Source organism: Myxine glutinosa, chromosome 8 (genome assembly GCF_964187855.1).
Source record: "Myxine glutinosa chromosome 8, kmMyxGlut1.1, whole genome shotgun sequence".
Lineage (NCBI taxonomy): Eukaryota > Metazoa > Chordata > Myxini > Myxiniformes > Myxinidae > Myxine > Myxine glutinosa.
Window position 1 is genome coordinate 68,319,055 of NC_136268.1, and position 15,764 is coordinate 68,334,818.

The 15,764-nt window shown below is 42.7% G+C and overlaps 1 protein-coding gene across 7 annotated transcripts in view; it reads left to right on the forward strand.

Moving 5' to 3' along the window:
• The window catches only part of PLEC (plectin), a 210,202-nt gene that overhangs the window by 134,670 nt on the left and 59,768 nt on the right, over nt 1-15,764 (forward strand). For 6 of the 7 annotated variants that reach the window (XM_078783364.1, XM_068124605.2, XM_078783365.1 and 3 more), the window contains 4 exons: nt 5,998-6,164; nt 10,246-10,361; nt 14,201-14,307; nt 14,508-14,627. In XM_078783364.1, the coding sequence (XP_078639490.1) occupies nt 5,998-6,164; nt 10,246-10,361; nt 14,201-14,307; nt 14,508-14,627 (510 nt within the window). Of the gene's footprint in view, nt 1-5,997; nt 6,165-8,652; nt 9,256-10,245; nt 10,362-14,200; nt 14,308-14,507; nt 14,628-15,764 lie in introns of those variants that run through there. The other variant, XM_078783366.1, reaches the window with a different exon arrangement.

Below are 15,764 nucleotides of genomic sequence, written 5' to 3' on the forward strand. Positions count from 1 at the left end.
GAACGTCCATCGGAAAACCTGCCCTCCGAACCGCAGAGAGAGGCAGCGTTTTCCGTACGTACGGATGGGCGTCCCGTTCGCAGCAAGCAGCGCGGGGCCCCCACCCGCGGCGTGCTTGTCTGACGTGCCGGCGGGAACGACACTCACCTGCGCTCCCGTGTCGCACAGGTAACGGCGCCCGGAGAAGGTGTCCGTTATGAACAGCAGGCTGCTCGAACGGCCGGCGCTCATCGCCACTATTGAGCGCCGGCCCGGGCGTTTCCCAACCTGTTGAAGAAGCATGGCGGATGACACTGCCGAGCTTCGTGGCCGAACTTGGCGTGGAACCAGCACCAGGTGGTGGAGCTGGAGGAGCGCGGCTGGCTCCGCCAGGCCGGTGGAGTTGGCGGGTTTCCCCGTGGTGGCGGTTTTCGCCGCGGTGGTGGGCGGGGCGTGGCGGCGGTCACGAGGTGCGTATCAGCATGCTGCGTATGCTGTATAAGCTGATGCTGTGGATCATCAGCATCAGCAGCACCAGCAGCATCAGCAGCACCAGCAGCATCAGCCTCGAGGGCCGTGACGGCCACGCCACCGCCCACTTGGTGCGCGGAATGATGTCACCACGCCAGTGGGCTTTTGTGTCCGCCACAACAGAACCTTTGTTTTTGATTCAGAACTTAATATATCCTTTTAAATCAGAAAATAAAAATAACTGGCATTGACAAAATTATTCACACCCTTGACTTAATATTTGGTGGCACGGACTTTGGACAAAATAACTGCAGTCAAGCGCTTCCTATAGCCATGACTGAGCTTCCTACACCTCTACTGGCAGTTTGGCCACTCTTCTTGTGCAAACTGCTCCAGTTCTCTCAGATTTGAAGAGTGCCTTCTCCCAACTGCTGTTTTCAGATCTCCCCACAGGTGTTCAATGGGATTTAGATCTGGACTCATTGCTGGCCAATTCAGAACAGTCCAGCCTTTTGTCTTGAACCATTCCTGTGTGCTTTTTAAATTATGTTTGGGGTCAGTGTCCTGCTACAAGACCCAAGACCTTCGACGGAGACTCAGCTTTCTGACAATGGGTTGAACATTGCGCTCCAAAATGCCTTGGTAATCTCCTGATTTCATGATGCCATGCACACACACAAGGCACCCAGTGCCAGAGGTGGCACAGCAATCCCAAAACATCACTGAACCACCTCCAGTCCTCCATGTTTGACTGTGGGAAGGTGTTCTTTTCTTTGAAGGCTTCATTTTGTTTTTTGTAAACATAGAGATGATGTGCTTTACCAAAAGCTCTAATTTGGTCTCATCTGTCCACAGGACATTCTCCCAGAAGGATTTTGGCTTGTTCAGGTGTTTTTTGGCAAACTCCATTTGGGCTTTCTTATGTCTCTCTCTCTCAACAGTGGGGTCCTCCTGGGTCTCCTACCATAGATCCCCCTTTCATTGAGTTGCCGAAAGATGGTGCTAGTTGAAACTGTCGTACCTTGTGTCTGAAGGTCAGCTTGAATCTGTTTGGCAGTTGATCGAGGTGCTTTCTCCACCATTTGAACAATCCTTTGCTGCAATCTTCGATCAAGTTTTCTCTTGCGGCCTCATCCAGGGAGGTTGGCTGCAGTGCCATGGGCCTTAAACTTACTGATAACATTGTGTACGGTGGACACAGGGACATCAAGGTCTCTGGAGATGGAATTGTAGCCTTGATATTCTCCGAGCTTGGCTACAATCTTGTCTGAGCTCCGCAGACAATCCTCTGGTTTTCTTTCTTTCCTCCATGGTCATTGGCTCAGGGTCGGTTGTCTAACAACCCTAACACAGTGACACAAAACAGCAGAATGACTCCTTTTCTCTATTCAAACTGGTTGAATGAGTGATTTTTATATTGCAGGCACCTGCAAATCATCACAGGTGAGTTCAATTCCAAAGTGAAGGAGAATCACGTGCTTGAAATCTAATTATTTCTCACAACTTCTAAAAGGTGCCAATAATATTGTCCAGGCCATTTTATTATTTCTGAGTGGAATAAGCTGAGATTTCGTAATTTTTTCAGCTTTTTTGTTTTAATCCCCTGCAAACCAAACAAATACATTTGTGGATACCAAAATATTTTTAAATTTCAACAATGTTCTGGAAGAAATGGTGCATTATTTGAAAAAGGTGCAAGGGTGCCAATATTTTTAGCCATGACTGTATGTATATACAGTGCCTATAGAAAGTCTGCACCTCTTTCAAAATTTTCACCTTTTGTTGCCTTATAGCCTGGAATTAAAATGCATCATATCAGACTTTTTCCACCTTTATTTACACATCATAAACCACAACTTCCAAGTGAAAAACAAATTCTACAAATTTCAGAAAATTATTTGAAAATACAAAACTAGGATGTCTTGGTGTCCACCTCCCTTATAAATCATTGTAAATTAGCTCAGGTGTAACCAATCACGTTTAAAATCACACACCAAGTTAATTGGCCTCCACCTGTGTGGAATTGTCATGATTCTGATTATTTCAGAATAAAATCAGCTGTTCCTGTAGGTTTCCTCTGCTGGGTCCTGCATTTCACAGCAAAGACTCAACCATGGGCACCAAGAAGCTTTCAAAAGAACTCTGGAAGAAAGAATAAAGATGTGGAAAAGCACATATCAGGGGATGGGTAAGAAAATATTTAAAAGGCCTTGAATATCCCTTTGAGCACAGTCAAGAAAAGCATTAAGAAGTGGAAGGTGTATGGTACCACCAAGACCCTGCATATGTCAGGCCATCCCTCCAAACTGGATGACCAAGCAAGGAGGAGACTAATCATAGAGGTCACCAATATTCCAATGGTAAATTTGAAAGAGCTCCAGGTCTTTATGGCAAAGATTGGTCACTGTGCATGTGACAACAATATTCCAAGCACTCCACAAGTCTGGCCTGTATGGTAGGGTGGCACGAAGGGAGCCATTTCTAAAAAAGGCCCACCTTGAGTCCCGTTTGAGGTATGAAAAAAACCACTCCGCAGATTCTGAAGCCATGTGGCAAAAAGTTTTGTTGTCTGAAGAAACCAAGATGGAACCTTTTGGACTAAATGCAAAACGTTATGTTTGGCACAAACCCAACACAGCACATCACCCAAAGAACACCATCCCTACTCTGAAGCATGGTAGTGGCAGCATCATGTTATGGGGATGTTTCTCATCAGCAGGGACTGGGAAACTTGTCAAGGTAGAAGGGAAAATGGATGGAGCAATATACAGAAAAATCCTAGAGGAAAACTTGCTGCCCTCTGCAAGAAAGCTGAAATTGGGACAGAAGTTCAGAAGTTCACCTTTCAGCATGACAACGACCCAAAGCACGCAGCCAAAGCTATACTGGAGTGGCTAAGGAACAAAAAGATAAATGTCCTTGAGTTGCCCAGTCAGAGGCCCGACCTAAATCCAATCGAAAATCTGTGGCATGACTTGAGAAGATTGCTGCCCATCAACGCTCCCCACGCAACTTGACTGAGCTTGAACAGTTTTGTACAGAAGAATGGGCAAATATTGCCCAATCAAGGTGTGCCAAGTTGGAAGACACCTATCCCAACAGATTCTCAGCTGCAATTGCTGTCTACGGAGTTTCCACCAAGTATTAACTCAGGGGGGGGGGGGGGGGGGTGTACAATTGATACAACCAAGATATTCGAGTTTTGTATTTTAAATTAATTTTCTGAAATTTGTACAATTTGTTTTTCACATGGAAGTTGTGGATTACGATGTGTAAATAAAGGTGGAAAAAGTTTGATTTAATGCATTTTAATTCCAGGTTATAAGGCAACAAAAGGTGAAAAATTCGAGAGGGGGTGTCGACTTTCTAGAGGCACAATGACCAGAGATTGAAGGATTGTAATGAGCTTTGAATCCTTATTATTTTGAGATAATATGTAATCTCTCTCTCAATATACAAATCATCTTCCATACTCGGATAAAAGGTTATCAAGTCACTACAAGCGAGTGAGAATTAATTCATACATGTCATGCGAGTCCTGTTGGAACGGGTGTTTAACGCATGGTCCTTGCTGTGCACCACACATCTAGTCCATCACTTAGGCCACATGCCACTTTTGACGTGCACATGTATCAGTGCCACGGCCGTGTTTAAACCAATCACAATCTTTTGGAATCATTTTTAACAGAGCTCTGACATAAGCCTCTTCCATCATTCTGTGTACGAAGTGAAGGTGATGCTTAGCTGTTTCAGGATGATAATCCGAAGGCTATATGAGAGAGGTGTTAAGAAGATCCCAATTTTTTTTACCGACCAGCGTTTGGAATTTCTAGTGAATAAATAGTCACAATGGCAGTGTACGTTACTCCTCAGGTACAAAAGGCATGTCTATATGTGCTTACTAACACAGACAAAATAGTCTGAAATTCTTGAGTTCAGACAATACGAAGCAGGTTGGCCTTAGCTATAGGAGGGCGTTCCAAAAATATTTTGGTTTCAAGCTTCGAGCTTTGTATGTTCAAGGCAAGCCGAGACATCTTTATGTTCCAATCGCTTTCCTTCCACTGGCCCGCTGGCGATGCATACCAATATCTCTAAGATTTTTTGTTCGCACTTTGCTTCTATTCCTCAAGCAAATTTGTCAATCTCTTTCGCTTTTTTTCACCATGTGGCAGTCCTGAACCCTTCACTGTGCCTACAAACTCTTGTGCACACCTGTTTTTTGTGTTGTCTTGGTTGTCTCTGTGTCATTTTTTTTCAATCACTTGTGTCTGCCCAATATTGTCTCTTTTGTACATCTGAAATGGCATCTGCAACAAGCGGGCAAGGCCATGATGAATGGGTGGGGATCGGAATTTTTACGGCAATCCAACCGCAGACAAAAGCTTGTTCCGGCATGAAGAATGTGGGAAAGTAAGAGCCTCGAGGAAGTGCTACCACTGTTTGCATTCACTGCCTTCCATAGCGGATGAGTTGTATACCGTAAAATTTCTCGTTACTTTTAGGTTTCAGAAGGAAAGAATGATGGTGATGAAGTTATTCTGGTGACGTAGTTGCTTTTTATCATAGCTGATTTCTTTATTGTTTCTGGAGGATTTGTAAACTTCACAATGGGGAACACATGCAGCTGTGTGCAAGATCGATCATGGCACATTGGTGGACCACATGCAAGCAGTCTAGCTCCTGTGACCCCTCCAGCATCTTGTCGTCGACGAGCTTTCCTGACTTGGACTTCTCAGAAGACTGCACTTGCATCAGGAAGAGCATCACCGGATGGCAGCGATGAGCCAAATGTCTTCGTGCATTGGTCTGAAACATTAGGAGAAGGAAGGAATACGGGTGGTGAGGCAAGCCCCGAAGGGGCTTCCACAGCCACCTCAAGCTTTCCTGCAAATTCTTCATCGACATCATCATCGGGAGTTCGCTGGGAAGGGGATGTGGAATCAGCTGATGATGGTAATGGAATAACCCCATCATCAGAGATTCCAAATTTTGCTCAGACATACCAAAAGATGAAAGTGATTCGGAAAAGAAAGAATAGGCAGAGAAGTACGATGAAGCAAAATGAGGAAGAGTTCAGTGAAATTCATTATCAGCCCTGCAGTAGCTGGCTGCACCCTATTCGCATCTTCACATCGCAGAATCGTGAGGATGTTGGTTGTTCTGTCTCAGAATGCCTTGAATTTTTGAGTGCAGGTCAAGACTCTCCACAGTCAGTACTTTCTGTTGTTCCACAACCCCGTACCATCACACTTCTTACATCTGTAAGTTCAGAACGGTCGTCATTTAATCTTTCTTCTTCACCAGAGGGTCAGTGTGATGGTATTAGTGTCAAAAACGTTTTTTGTGGAGCTCTTACTGGTCGGGCTATGGCCGAGTCCATAATTTTCCTGACTCAGACTTCAATGGATGAGCAGGCAAGTATAGATGCTTCATTGGCCTGTGATAACTTTTTGATATGTTCATTGTATGCATGTTCACAGGATTTTTGTAGATCAGAATAGGCCATAATGTTTTTCCTCCCATATCCTTCCCCACCACATACAGATCTCTGATATACATGTGGTGGGCCAGTCTGAGGACATGACAGCCAAAGAGAAGCTGCTTTTGTGGTCGCGACGAATGATAGATGGTTACCAAGGACTTCGTTGTGAGAACTTTACAACATCTTGGCGTGATGGAAAACTCTTCAATGCTGTCATCCACCGTCACAGGTGAGACACCATAGTTGCCCTTGCATACCTTTCTCTACCATTACCTTCACTTTCTTTCTTATAACCTGCATTACCATTCTCTCCCATTGCTCGTTTGCTTTATGCTCAATTAAATGCCCTCAAAGAGCATGACAATCCTGGCACTCCCTGATGAAGAATGCGCAGAGTGGAGCGAGCTGCTCGGGTGACCGTTGAGACTGTGCCCACAGGCAGCTTTGGCCTTCCATTCATAGCTGGCACCATGGTATTCAAACCCAGCTGCTTCTTGTTATCCTTTTCACCTGTTGCACAGCCTGATACACTGTTTCTGGGCAGTGGAATGCAAAAGTATCTGCAAAGATTAAGCTGATTTTAGAGCCAAATCACGCAAACACTTGATAACTGGGCTGTTTTCCGGACAGCTGTTTGAGATGGAATTTTGGATTGCTACCCAATTTTTTGGGTTTCCACTACGACTCTCTGGTGTTGAGGAGTAAACATGCCATGACATGGTTGTTCATTTCCAATTCATTTCAAAACTGGATTTGGTTTATTGTAATCCACATGACCTTTCATTAGTTCAGTATTATGAGTTCCCATATGTCGGTTGTGTTATTAATTACAATAATTGTTGTACAAATGGAAATTATACCTGAAACCAAATGCTATTTTGCCAGCAATCAGGGCATGTCTTGAACAATACTTGCAAACCATCATTGACATTGCTGCAAAGGTTCTTCGATTTTTAAAATGGAAAAATACTCAATATTTTAAAATTCCACTTTCATAGGAGCATTGCGTTGTAGTTCACAGAAATTCTACTTCCTCAGGAGGATCGCGTCGTGGTTCACAGAAGTTCTACTTCCTCTGGAGGAATGCATCGTGGTTCACAGAAATTCTACTTCCTCAGGAGGATCGCGTTGTGGTTCACAGAAGTTCTACTTCCTCAGGAGGATCGCGTCGTGGTTCACAGAAGTTCTACTTCCTCTGGAGGATTGTGTTGTAGTCCACAGAAATTCTACTTCCTCAGGAGGATCGCGTCATGGTTCACACAAGTTCTATTTCCTCTGGAGGATCGTGTTGTAGTTCACAGAAATTCTACTTCCTCAGGAGGATCGCGTCGTGGTTCACAGAAATTCTACTTCCTCTGGAGGATCGCGTCGTGGTTCACAGAAATTCTACTTCCTCAGGAGGATCGCGTCGTGGTTCACAGAAATTCTACTTTCTCAGGAGGATCGCGTTGTGGTTCACAGAAATTCTACTTTCTCTGGAGGATCGCATCATGGTTCACAGAAGAAATATTTCCTCTGGAGGATCGTGTTGTAGTTCACAGAAATTCTACTTCCTCTGGAGGATCGTATTGTGGTTCACAAAAATTATACTTCCTCCGGAGTATCTTGTTGTGGTTCACAGAAATTCTACTTCCTCTGGAGAGTCGGCTTGGGGTTCACAGAAATTCTACTTCCTCAAGAGGATTGTGTTGTGATTCACAGAAATTCTGCTTCCTTAAGAGGATGTCGTTGTGGTTCACAGAAATTTTACTTTCTCTGAAGGATTGCGTTGTGGTTCACAGAAATTCTTCTTCCTCAGGAGGATTGCATTGTGGTTCACAGAAATTCAACCACAAAAGACCACAGTCTTGATTCTCATGTACATCAGCACAACTCAAGGCATTCTGCAGCACATTCACCCTGAGAATAAATATTGTTCGCGATGTGCTGTATTGGCAAACTACAGGGAGTCTCAGAATTATGTTACCTCATTTTTGCTAATCTATAAATTGGCCAAAATGATTCAAGACAGGAACGTCTTTGCCTGGGGGAAGCAGAGTATCAAAGTTATTCGGACAAATGCTTAAAGTGACCACTAGTAGCGTCTCGGCATTTTGAAATTGGACGACAGACATCTACGAGAGTTTCTGGGTAACATACACAACACAAAATGGGTAACATAATTCTGAGGCACCCAGTATATGTTGCAATTGCCCACATCGAATAGCAGAGGTGTTACATTTAAAGGCTACCTCTTTGAATATTTACTTCCTCAGTACTTATACATAAGGTCATTACATTCCACTATCTCAGTTAAAAATAAAGTGCTATGGTCGTAATAATGTCTTATCCTGTAAGTTATGAGGGACTCCCACTGAGCTTTTCAATGAAGCCACTGAAGCATGACTTTGTTCAGTGCGGGCACACCAGTTACCACTAAATTTTAAGAACATTCATTGAAAGTTCCCAGGATGAATCTTTTCTATCGTCTGTATTTTGACAAAAAATGTGCAAAGCTAAAGTTTATTTCCTTTTCCGCAGAAAAATATCTTCTCTCAATAAAACACCTTTCACAAATGGCATTTAAGATTTAAGATATTTTGCTGCCAAAATTCACAGCATAACGTTGGCACCCTGCTATGTTGCGGTAGGTCGTCAAGTCCCACCCATTTCTGGGGCACGCCGGTGCTTGCGGCTGCCACGGTGATTAACCCAAAGGCCATTAAACTGCAAGAGGCAGCCAAAGTCAGAATAAGTCTTTATTCGGTAAACTAAAGTGAATTAGCATTCAGGAGGTGGAGTGTGACAGCCTAGAAACTAGTGCATTTCGGATTATGAGGTACATTGTCGCACGAGTAACGACTCTCGGTTCTTTAGAAAACGAGTGGGTAGTCTCTCAGGAAGGACGTAGGGTGAGCAGAGCATCCCAAATGGAAGGAGAGACCAAAGGGTAGGATGAAGAAACAGTTGTCTCAAAGAAGATCATAACGCCAAATTCTATGTGGAGTGGCTACCTTCCAGATTCTCTGTTTATGCGTGAACTGAGAAATAATTTGGACTTTGAAGCAATTGGATCTTTGTTTGAACTGAATCCAGGAGAATATGGAGAGCATCAGGCATGGTGTGAGTGGCTCCAAAAAGGCTGTGGATGTTTACATGGAATGCTACGAGTACCCAAGCTTGACAACACGATCAAAGCCTGTGCCACGTGTGAGATTCACACAGTGCCTTGATCGCACTCCTGATGCTAAGAGTCTACTGGCAGAAAGAGAGAGTTTGGAGTCTCGTCGACCTATTCGTCTGGAGCGTCAGGCAAGACAGGGAGCTGCGTCTCAGCACAGGTGGGTGCGTGCCCTGGCTCACGGGCACCAGTTCAAAGAAGAAAAGTTAATCGTTAAATTTTTTAAAATCAAAAGTCAGTGATGTTTGAAATATATTTGTAGACTTTGTGAAAAATCATTTTTTGCTAGGTGACCGGGGTTTGTGATCTGACTTGTAATTTGTTGTAAAATTGGGAAAAGCGCAAAAGTGGCAGCAACATAGTATTTATTTTTCGATCATGAAAGTACATTCCATGACCTTAAATAAACTTTTTACATATTTCTACTTTGTTAAGAAGAAGATTTTACCTGAAATATGCTCGTATCTATAATATAGGAAACTAAAATCGTACCATAATTGTATGGAGCACACACCACCTGCTACCCAAAGTTTAGGCAGGAATTTGTAATTTGTTCAAGTTGCTGCAGATAACTCAACCACGCTTCGTGAAAGACAATGTTGTTATTTGATGGCCACCGACTACCAGTGCTGGGAGACCGGTCTTCCCGCTTAGCGTCAATCTGATGGATGCCGCACACATTGATGCCTGATCTCCCTGCATGTGAAACACCAGGGTGACCGTTTATAGCTGGGCCGGGATTCAAACCCAAGCTAGGTAAACCAGGGGAGAGACCACACCTCTCAGCTTTCCTGCCAGCTCTCTGCCTTTTCTCTTCCCATCTATATCAGAGCCTTCTATAATTTAGTGACGCAATATTTCAATGCATTTGTTTACAAGTACACTTGTCATTTCCCAGAATCCCATCTGTTGACCTTTATGAATGCACAAAAAGGGTTGTCTGATGCTTTGGAGTAAAAAAGAGAAATACAGTGATTACATAAAACAGGTGCTTGTATAAGCAAATGGCTGCACAATACAAGGTATACAGCACTATTTACAATCCTCCAGGCTGTAATAGAATTTTGACAAGGCACCCACAAGCTGCTAGCATAACCCCTCATTTCTGAGCTTGTCTATGCTGTGTTTTAACTTTACTCCATTCTCCCAGGTCAGACCTTATTGATATGAACCGTGTGATGATGCAATCAAACCGCGAGAACCTGCACCAGGCCTTTACAGTGGCAGAGAGACAGTTGGGGGTCACTAGGCTGTTAGATCCTGAAGGTAATGTTGTCATTGTGAGTTGAAATATGTTCTTTGGCATTTATTTTGTGTCGTATTAACATCCTAATAAGGTTAATTGTTTACAATATCATAAACTTCATGACGTTAGTTGATGATGTGTGTGTTCCTGATACACACACATACACTACATGACCAAAAGTATGTGGACACCCAAACATCCAACATCTCATTCCAAAATCATTAATATGGAGTTGGTCCCCCCGTTGCTGCTGTAACAGCCTCCACTCTTCTGGGAAGGCTTTCCACTCGATGTTGGAACATTGCTCCGGAGATTTGCTTCCATTCAGCCACAAGATCATTAGTGAGGTCGGGTGCTGATGTTGAGCAATTAGGCCTGGCTCGCAGTCGGCGTTCCAATTCATCCCAAAGGTGTTCGATGGGGTTGAGGTCAGGGCTCTGTGCAGGCCAGTCAAGTTCTTCCACACCGATCTCGACGAACCATTTCTGTATGGACCTTGCTTTGTGCAGGGGGCCATTGTCATGCTGAAACAGGGAAGGGCCTTCCCCAAACTGTTGCCACAAAGTTGGGAGCAGACAATCGTCTAGAATGTCATTGTATGCTGTAGCGTTAAGATTTCCCTTCACTGGAACTAAAGGGCCCAGCCCGAACCATGAAAAACAGCCCCAGACCATTATTCCTCCTCCACCAAACTTTACAGTTGGCACTATGCATTCGGGCAGGTAGCGTTCTCCTGGCATCCCCAAACCCAGTTCGTCCGTCAGACTGCCAGATGGTGAAGCGTGATTCATCACTCAAGAGAACGCGTTTCCACTGCTCCAGAGTCCAATGGTGGCGAGCTTTACACCACTCCAGCCGATGCTTGGAATTGCGCATGGTGATCTTAGGCTTGTGTGTGGCTGCTTGGCCATGGAATCCGATTTCATGAAGATCCCGACGAACAGTTGTTGTGCTGCCATTGCTTCCAGAGGCAGTTTGGAACTCGGTAGGGAGTGATGCAACTGAGGACAGACGATGTTTATCCGCTACGCACTTCAGCACTCGGCGGTCCCATTCTGTGAGCTTGTGTGGCCTACCACTTTGCGGCTGAGCTGTTGTTTCTCCTAGACGTTTCCACTTCACAATAACAGCACTTACAGTTGACCGGGGCAGCTCCAGCAGGGCAGAAATTTGACGAACTGACTTGTTGGAAATGTGGCATCCTATGACGGTGCCACGTTGAAAGTCACTGAGCTCTTCAGTATGGCCCATTCTACTGCCAATGTTTGTCTATGGAGATTGCATGGCTGTGTGCTTGATTATATATACCTGTCAGAAATAGGTGTGGCTGAAACAGCCGAATCCACTAATTAGAAGGGGTGTCTGCATACTTTTTGTCATGTAGTGTATATATGTATATATGTATATATGTATATATATATGAATATATATATATATATATATATATATATATATATATATATATACATATATATATATATATATATATATATATATATATATATATTATGTATATATATATATACACTGTATATGATATATATTATCTGATTCAAATGTACCATACTCTGTTACGGACCATCAGTGTTGCCGAAGCAATTTCTTGGTAAGGGTTATACTGGGTAGTTTGCCATTATCTTTCCAGCAGCAGTTAGGACAGAAATTTGTAATTTATCCATGGTGCCGGCGATAGCTCGCATACTCTTCGCAAAGGACACAGTGGGTTCTTAAACGTTCACCAACTAATTCCAGCAGAAGTGGCGCCCAGTCATGCACTGCATGGACATTGATGATTCACCCTGCCAGTGAAACATCGGGATGGCAGGTTATCGCTGGGATGGGATTCAAACCCATGCTGGACAGCTTAGAGGTTATAAGCTTACTGAGTTATTCTCAAAAGAGATGCATAAAATGAGGTGTCACACCTGACATGTTTCATCGCTTTAGAACCTTTTCTATGGCTTTGTGCCTTGCCAGGAGTATGAGGCTTTCATATTTTGACATTCCATTAACATTTTTATCCCAATTGTTTAATGGCTGTTTAACCACCTTGCTACTTTCAGCCTGCTTCTACCTCTGCGCATTACAGCCTCATGACATTCAGTGATAGTTTTAGTCTTCGTCAGGAACACCACCTGAGGGCCCCTAGGTATATTGGATTGGAACACTGAACAAACAAGGACATCCATCCGCCTTCCCACACCCCATGTGTCCCTAAGTACGAATGCCAGCTTTGGTCAAGTACAGACAAAAACTACAGCAGTAGTTAGCAAATAAATATAGTGTACATATTTTTCCCATTTATATGTGTTTATGTTTTTTACATTACTCTTTTGCAATGTGTGTGTGTGTGTGTGTGTGTGTGTGTGTGTGTGTGTGTGTGTGTGTGTGTGTGTGTGTGTGTGTGTGTGTGTGTGTGTGTGTGTGTGTGTGTGTGTGTGTGTGTGTGTGTGTGTGTAAGTATGTTTGTGTGCACACATTCGGGTCAATATAACTAAGAATAAAAACATTCATGATGAACTGGCTTTAAGACATGTATAGGTTATTCAGTACTAGTGTAGGTACCTGGAGCTACATGGGGCAAAAATCTACGTGGGGGTTCCGTCACATGTTGTCAGATTGTGCATTGAAATCGTATAGAGTTATTGACTTCATATAGTGTTTACCTTTGCCTGGGGGCCGGTGGTAGCACTGCTTGACCCCACATCACAATATACACTTTATAGCGACCTTTGGCCTCAAAACGGCCTTCAAGGCCAGCCTGTGGTAGTTTAAAACCTTGCTCCAATTCTAAAGTACCTACACCCAAATATTTGGGTCTCCAGGTGCTATGCCTCGGCTGTGAAAGAATAACAAATGCACAAACAAACAAATATCTTGTCTTTGGCTCTAACTTTGTATTTGCTGTGCTTTTAAAAGAACCAAACCTTATACCCTTGCCTTCTTAATTAAATATTGTTCATTTTCTGCACACCGTTTATTTATCTATTGCCATTTATCTCTCTCCTTGCATTTGGGTTTATGTGCCGACCCTTAATATGGCTAACCCCCGCTCTAGCAGGGAAAATGGCCTTAAAATGCCTGTGTGTTGCTGTATATATATATATATATACACATATTTTAGAGTTTGAGTGCTGTTAGGGTTCGTATATGTCTCAAGAGGCCCCCTGCCGGGTTGCCGTCTGAAGGGAATATGTGCAGTTTTTGTTGTTGTTGTGGTTGTTGTTGTTGTTATTTGCCTTTATTGGTTTCATTTAAGAGAAACCAAAGCAATGTTGACTAATTTGGTTCTTGTGCAGCTGCTTATAGCATTTGATTTGGTTTTCTAGGCTTTAAAATAAACTACATTGATCTACTGAAGAAATGTTGATATCATTCAAAAGGTTAATATAGGTTAATCATTATATTTATCTCAAACCTAAGTGAGTATAACCTTAATCTCGAGGGATAACGAGATCGAAGTCCCTATTTAAGGGTGTGGTCTGACATGCCACACCTTGTGTTCAACAGATAATAAAAGGCCATCTATAAATTACATGCGGAAGAGGTGGGGGAAAAATTAAAATTGAGGGCAGGTAAAAGAAGGGGGTAGCGTAGAAGATAGTATGGTGAGCAAATGTGGGAGGAGATAAAGAATTATGGGGGTGGTTGCGGATGTGATAGAGCTTTATCATTTTGCATATTGTGCATGATTTGCATAATTTGCATACTTTGCATAATTTTGCATAATAATTAGATAGCTCCCAAACAGCACTTTGCGAGCAAGTTATGAATCTATCCATTGTTATTTTGCGGTAATTGCCTCCTGCTCATCTCTAATGCTGCGTCAACATTTTCTCTCATATACCTGGCTTTGCAGATGTTGATGTTCCAAATCCTGATGAAAAGTCAATCATCACTTACGTCTCATCCCTCTATGATGCCATTCCTCAATTACCTGATGTGCACAATGGCATCCAAACCAATGTAAGTTCTTCCCATCATGTTCGTGACCCATTATTTATTAACAATGCGACACGCTAGGCTGCTTTCACATCATTCTAGTTTTTCATTGGACTATATTTCTTGCACATCTTCGTACCGGTATTCCCCATTCACCTTTCCCCAATTTTTCCCCAATCGGGGGTTTTCCCATCTTTCTCTAAAATGTTTCATCTTTCATCTAGGAGGTGGAGCTGATCTGGGTGGAGTACCAGGAGTTGTACCATATTGTTATGACATGGGCTCAACAGTGCATCTTTCTGTTTAACAGCCACAAATTGCCTGCCAACCCCAACGAACTTAAGGTACATCTAGTTTAGGTGTACCATCTGGGATGTGCTGATGTATGTGTCTATTGCCTTGTTTTGCAATTGTTTATGTGACTCATAAAGCTTAATAGAATATAAAGTTAATGTTATGCAAAGATAATTTTTTGTAAATTTAACAATGATAGATACACTAGCCACAGATTCTAATTTTATCTACAAAGAGAAGCTTTCTATCCATGGTTTAATCAACCAACGATAACATAGCTTGGTAAGGATCCCATCACATTCCAGACAGTACAACCGTACAATCATGTTGAAATTTTATACACTTGTTCCCCTTAAGGACTTTATCTTTATTATAAAGTTAAACATAGATCAATTTCAAAGTTTCACCGAACCACGTGACCCATGACGTCATTATTATTAATTTTTTTCTCCAATTTATCCATAGATGATGCTCAAGAAATATCATCCTGATTGGATGAAGTTTTGTACTTGTCAAATTATGACATCATAATGGAGGCATCTACGACATCACCATTACCAAAGGTTATTCTCCATGGAGAGTTCTTTACAATGAGCCATGTCTCATTTTTTTCTAAACAGCGCTTTTGGAGATATAGAGGTGCAAAGTTTTTCGGGTTTTCCAAGATGCGCCTGGACCACGTGACCTATGATGTCATAATTACCATTAAAAAATTATACAGGAGGAGGTGCTCCTATGGTGAAAATTTCCTGTCAATCAGTCCGATTGCAGAGAAAATGATTTTTAAAGAAAATAAACCCAAAAAATTGCAATGCACAATCAGTCACATGGCCTGAGAAGAAAAAATGTAGAGTTTCTTCTTCTTCCAACAATAATGACTTCTGGCTTCCAGACCGTACAACCAACCATGTTGAAATTTTAAACACTTATTCGTCTTGACAACAGTTACATTACTTTATAAAGTTTCATGCCGATCAATGAAGCGGTTCAGGAAATTGAAGCTTTTTATGATTTTCGTTCAATTCTTAGCTCACCTGGAACGAAGTTCAGGGGATCTTATGCGATGGTGCGTCGTCTGTCCGTCCGTCAGTCCGTCAGTAAACACTGGCAACTTCTTCTCTGAAACCGTTGAAGGGATTGTGACCAAACTTGGTGGAAATTGTATTTGTTGTGTTGTGACTAAAGTT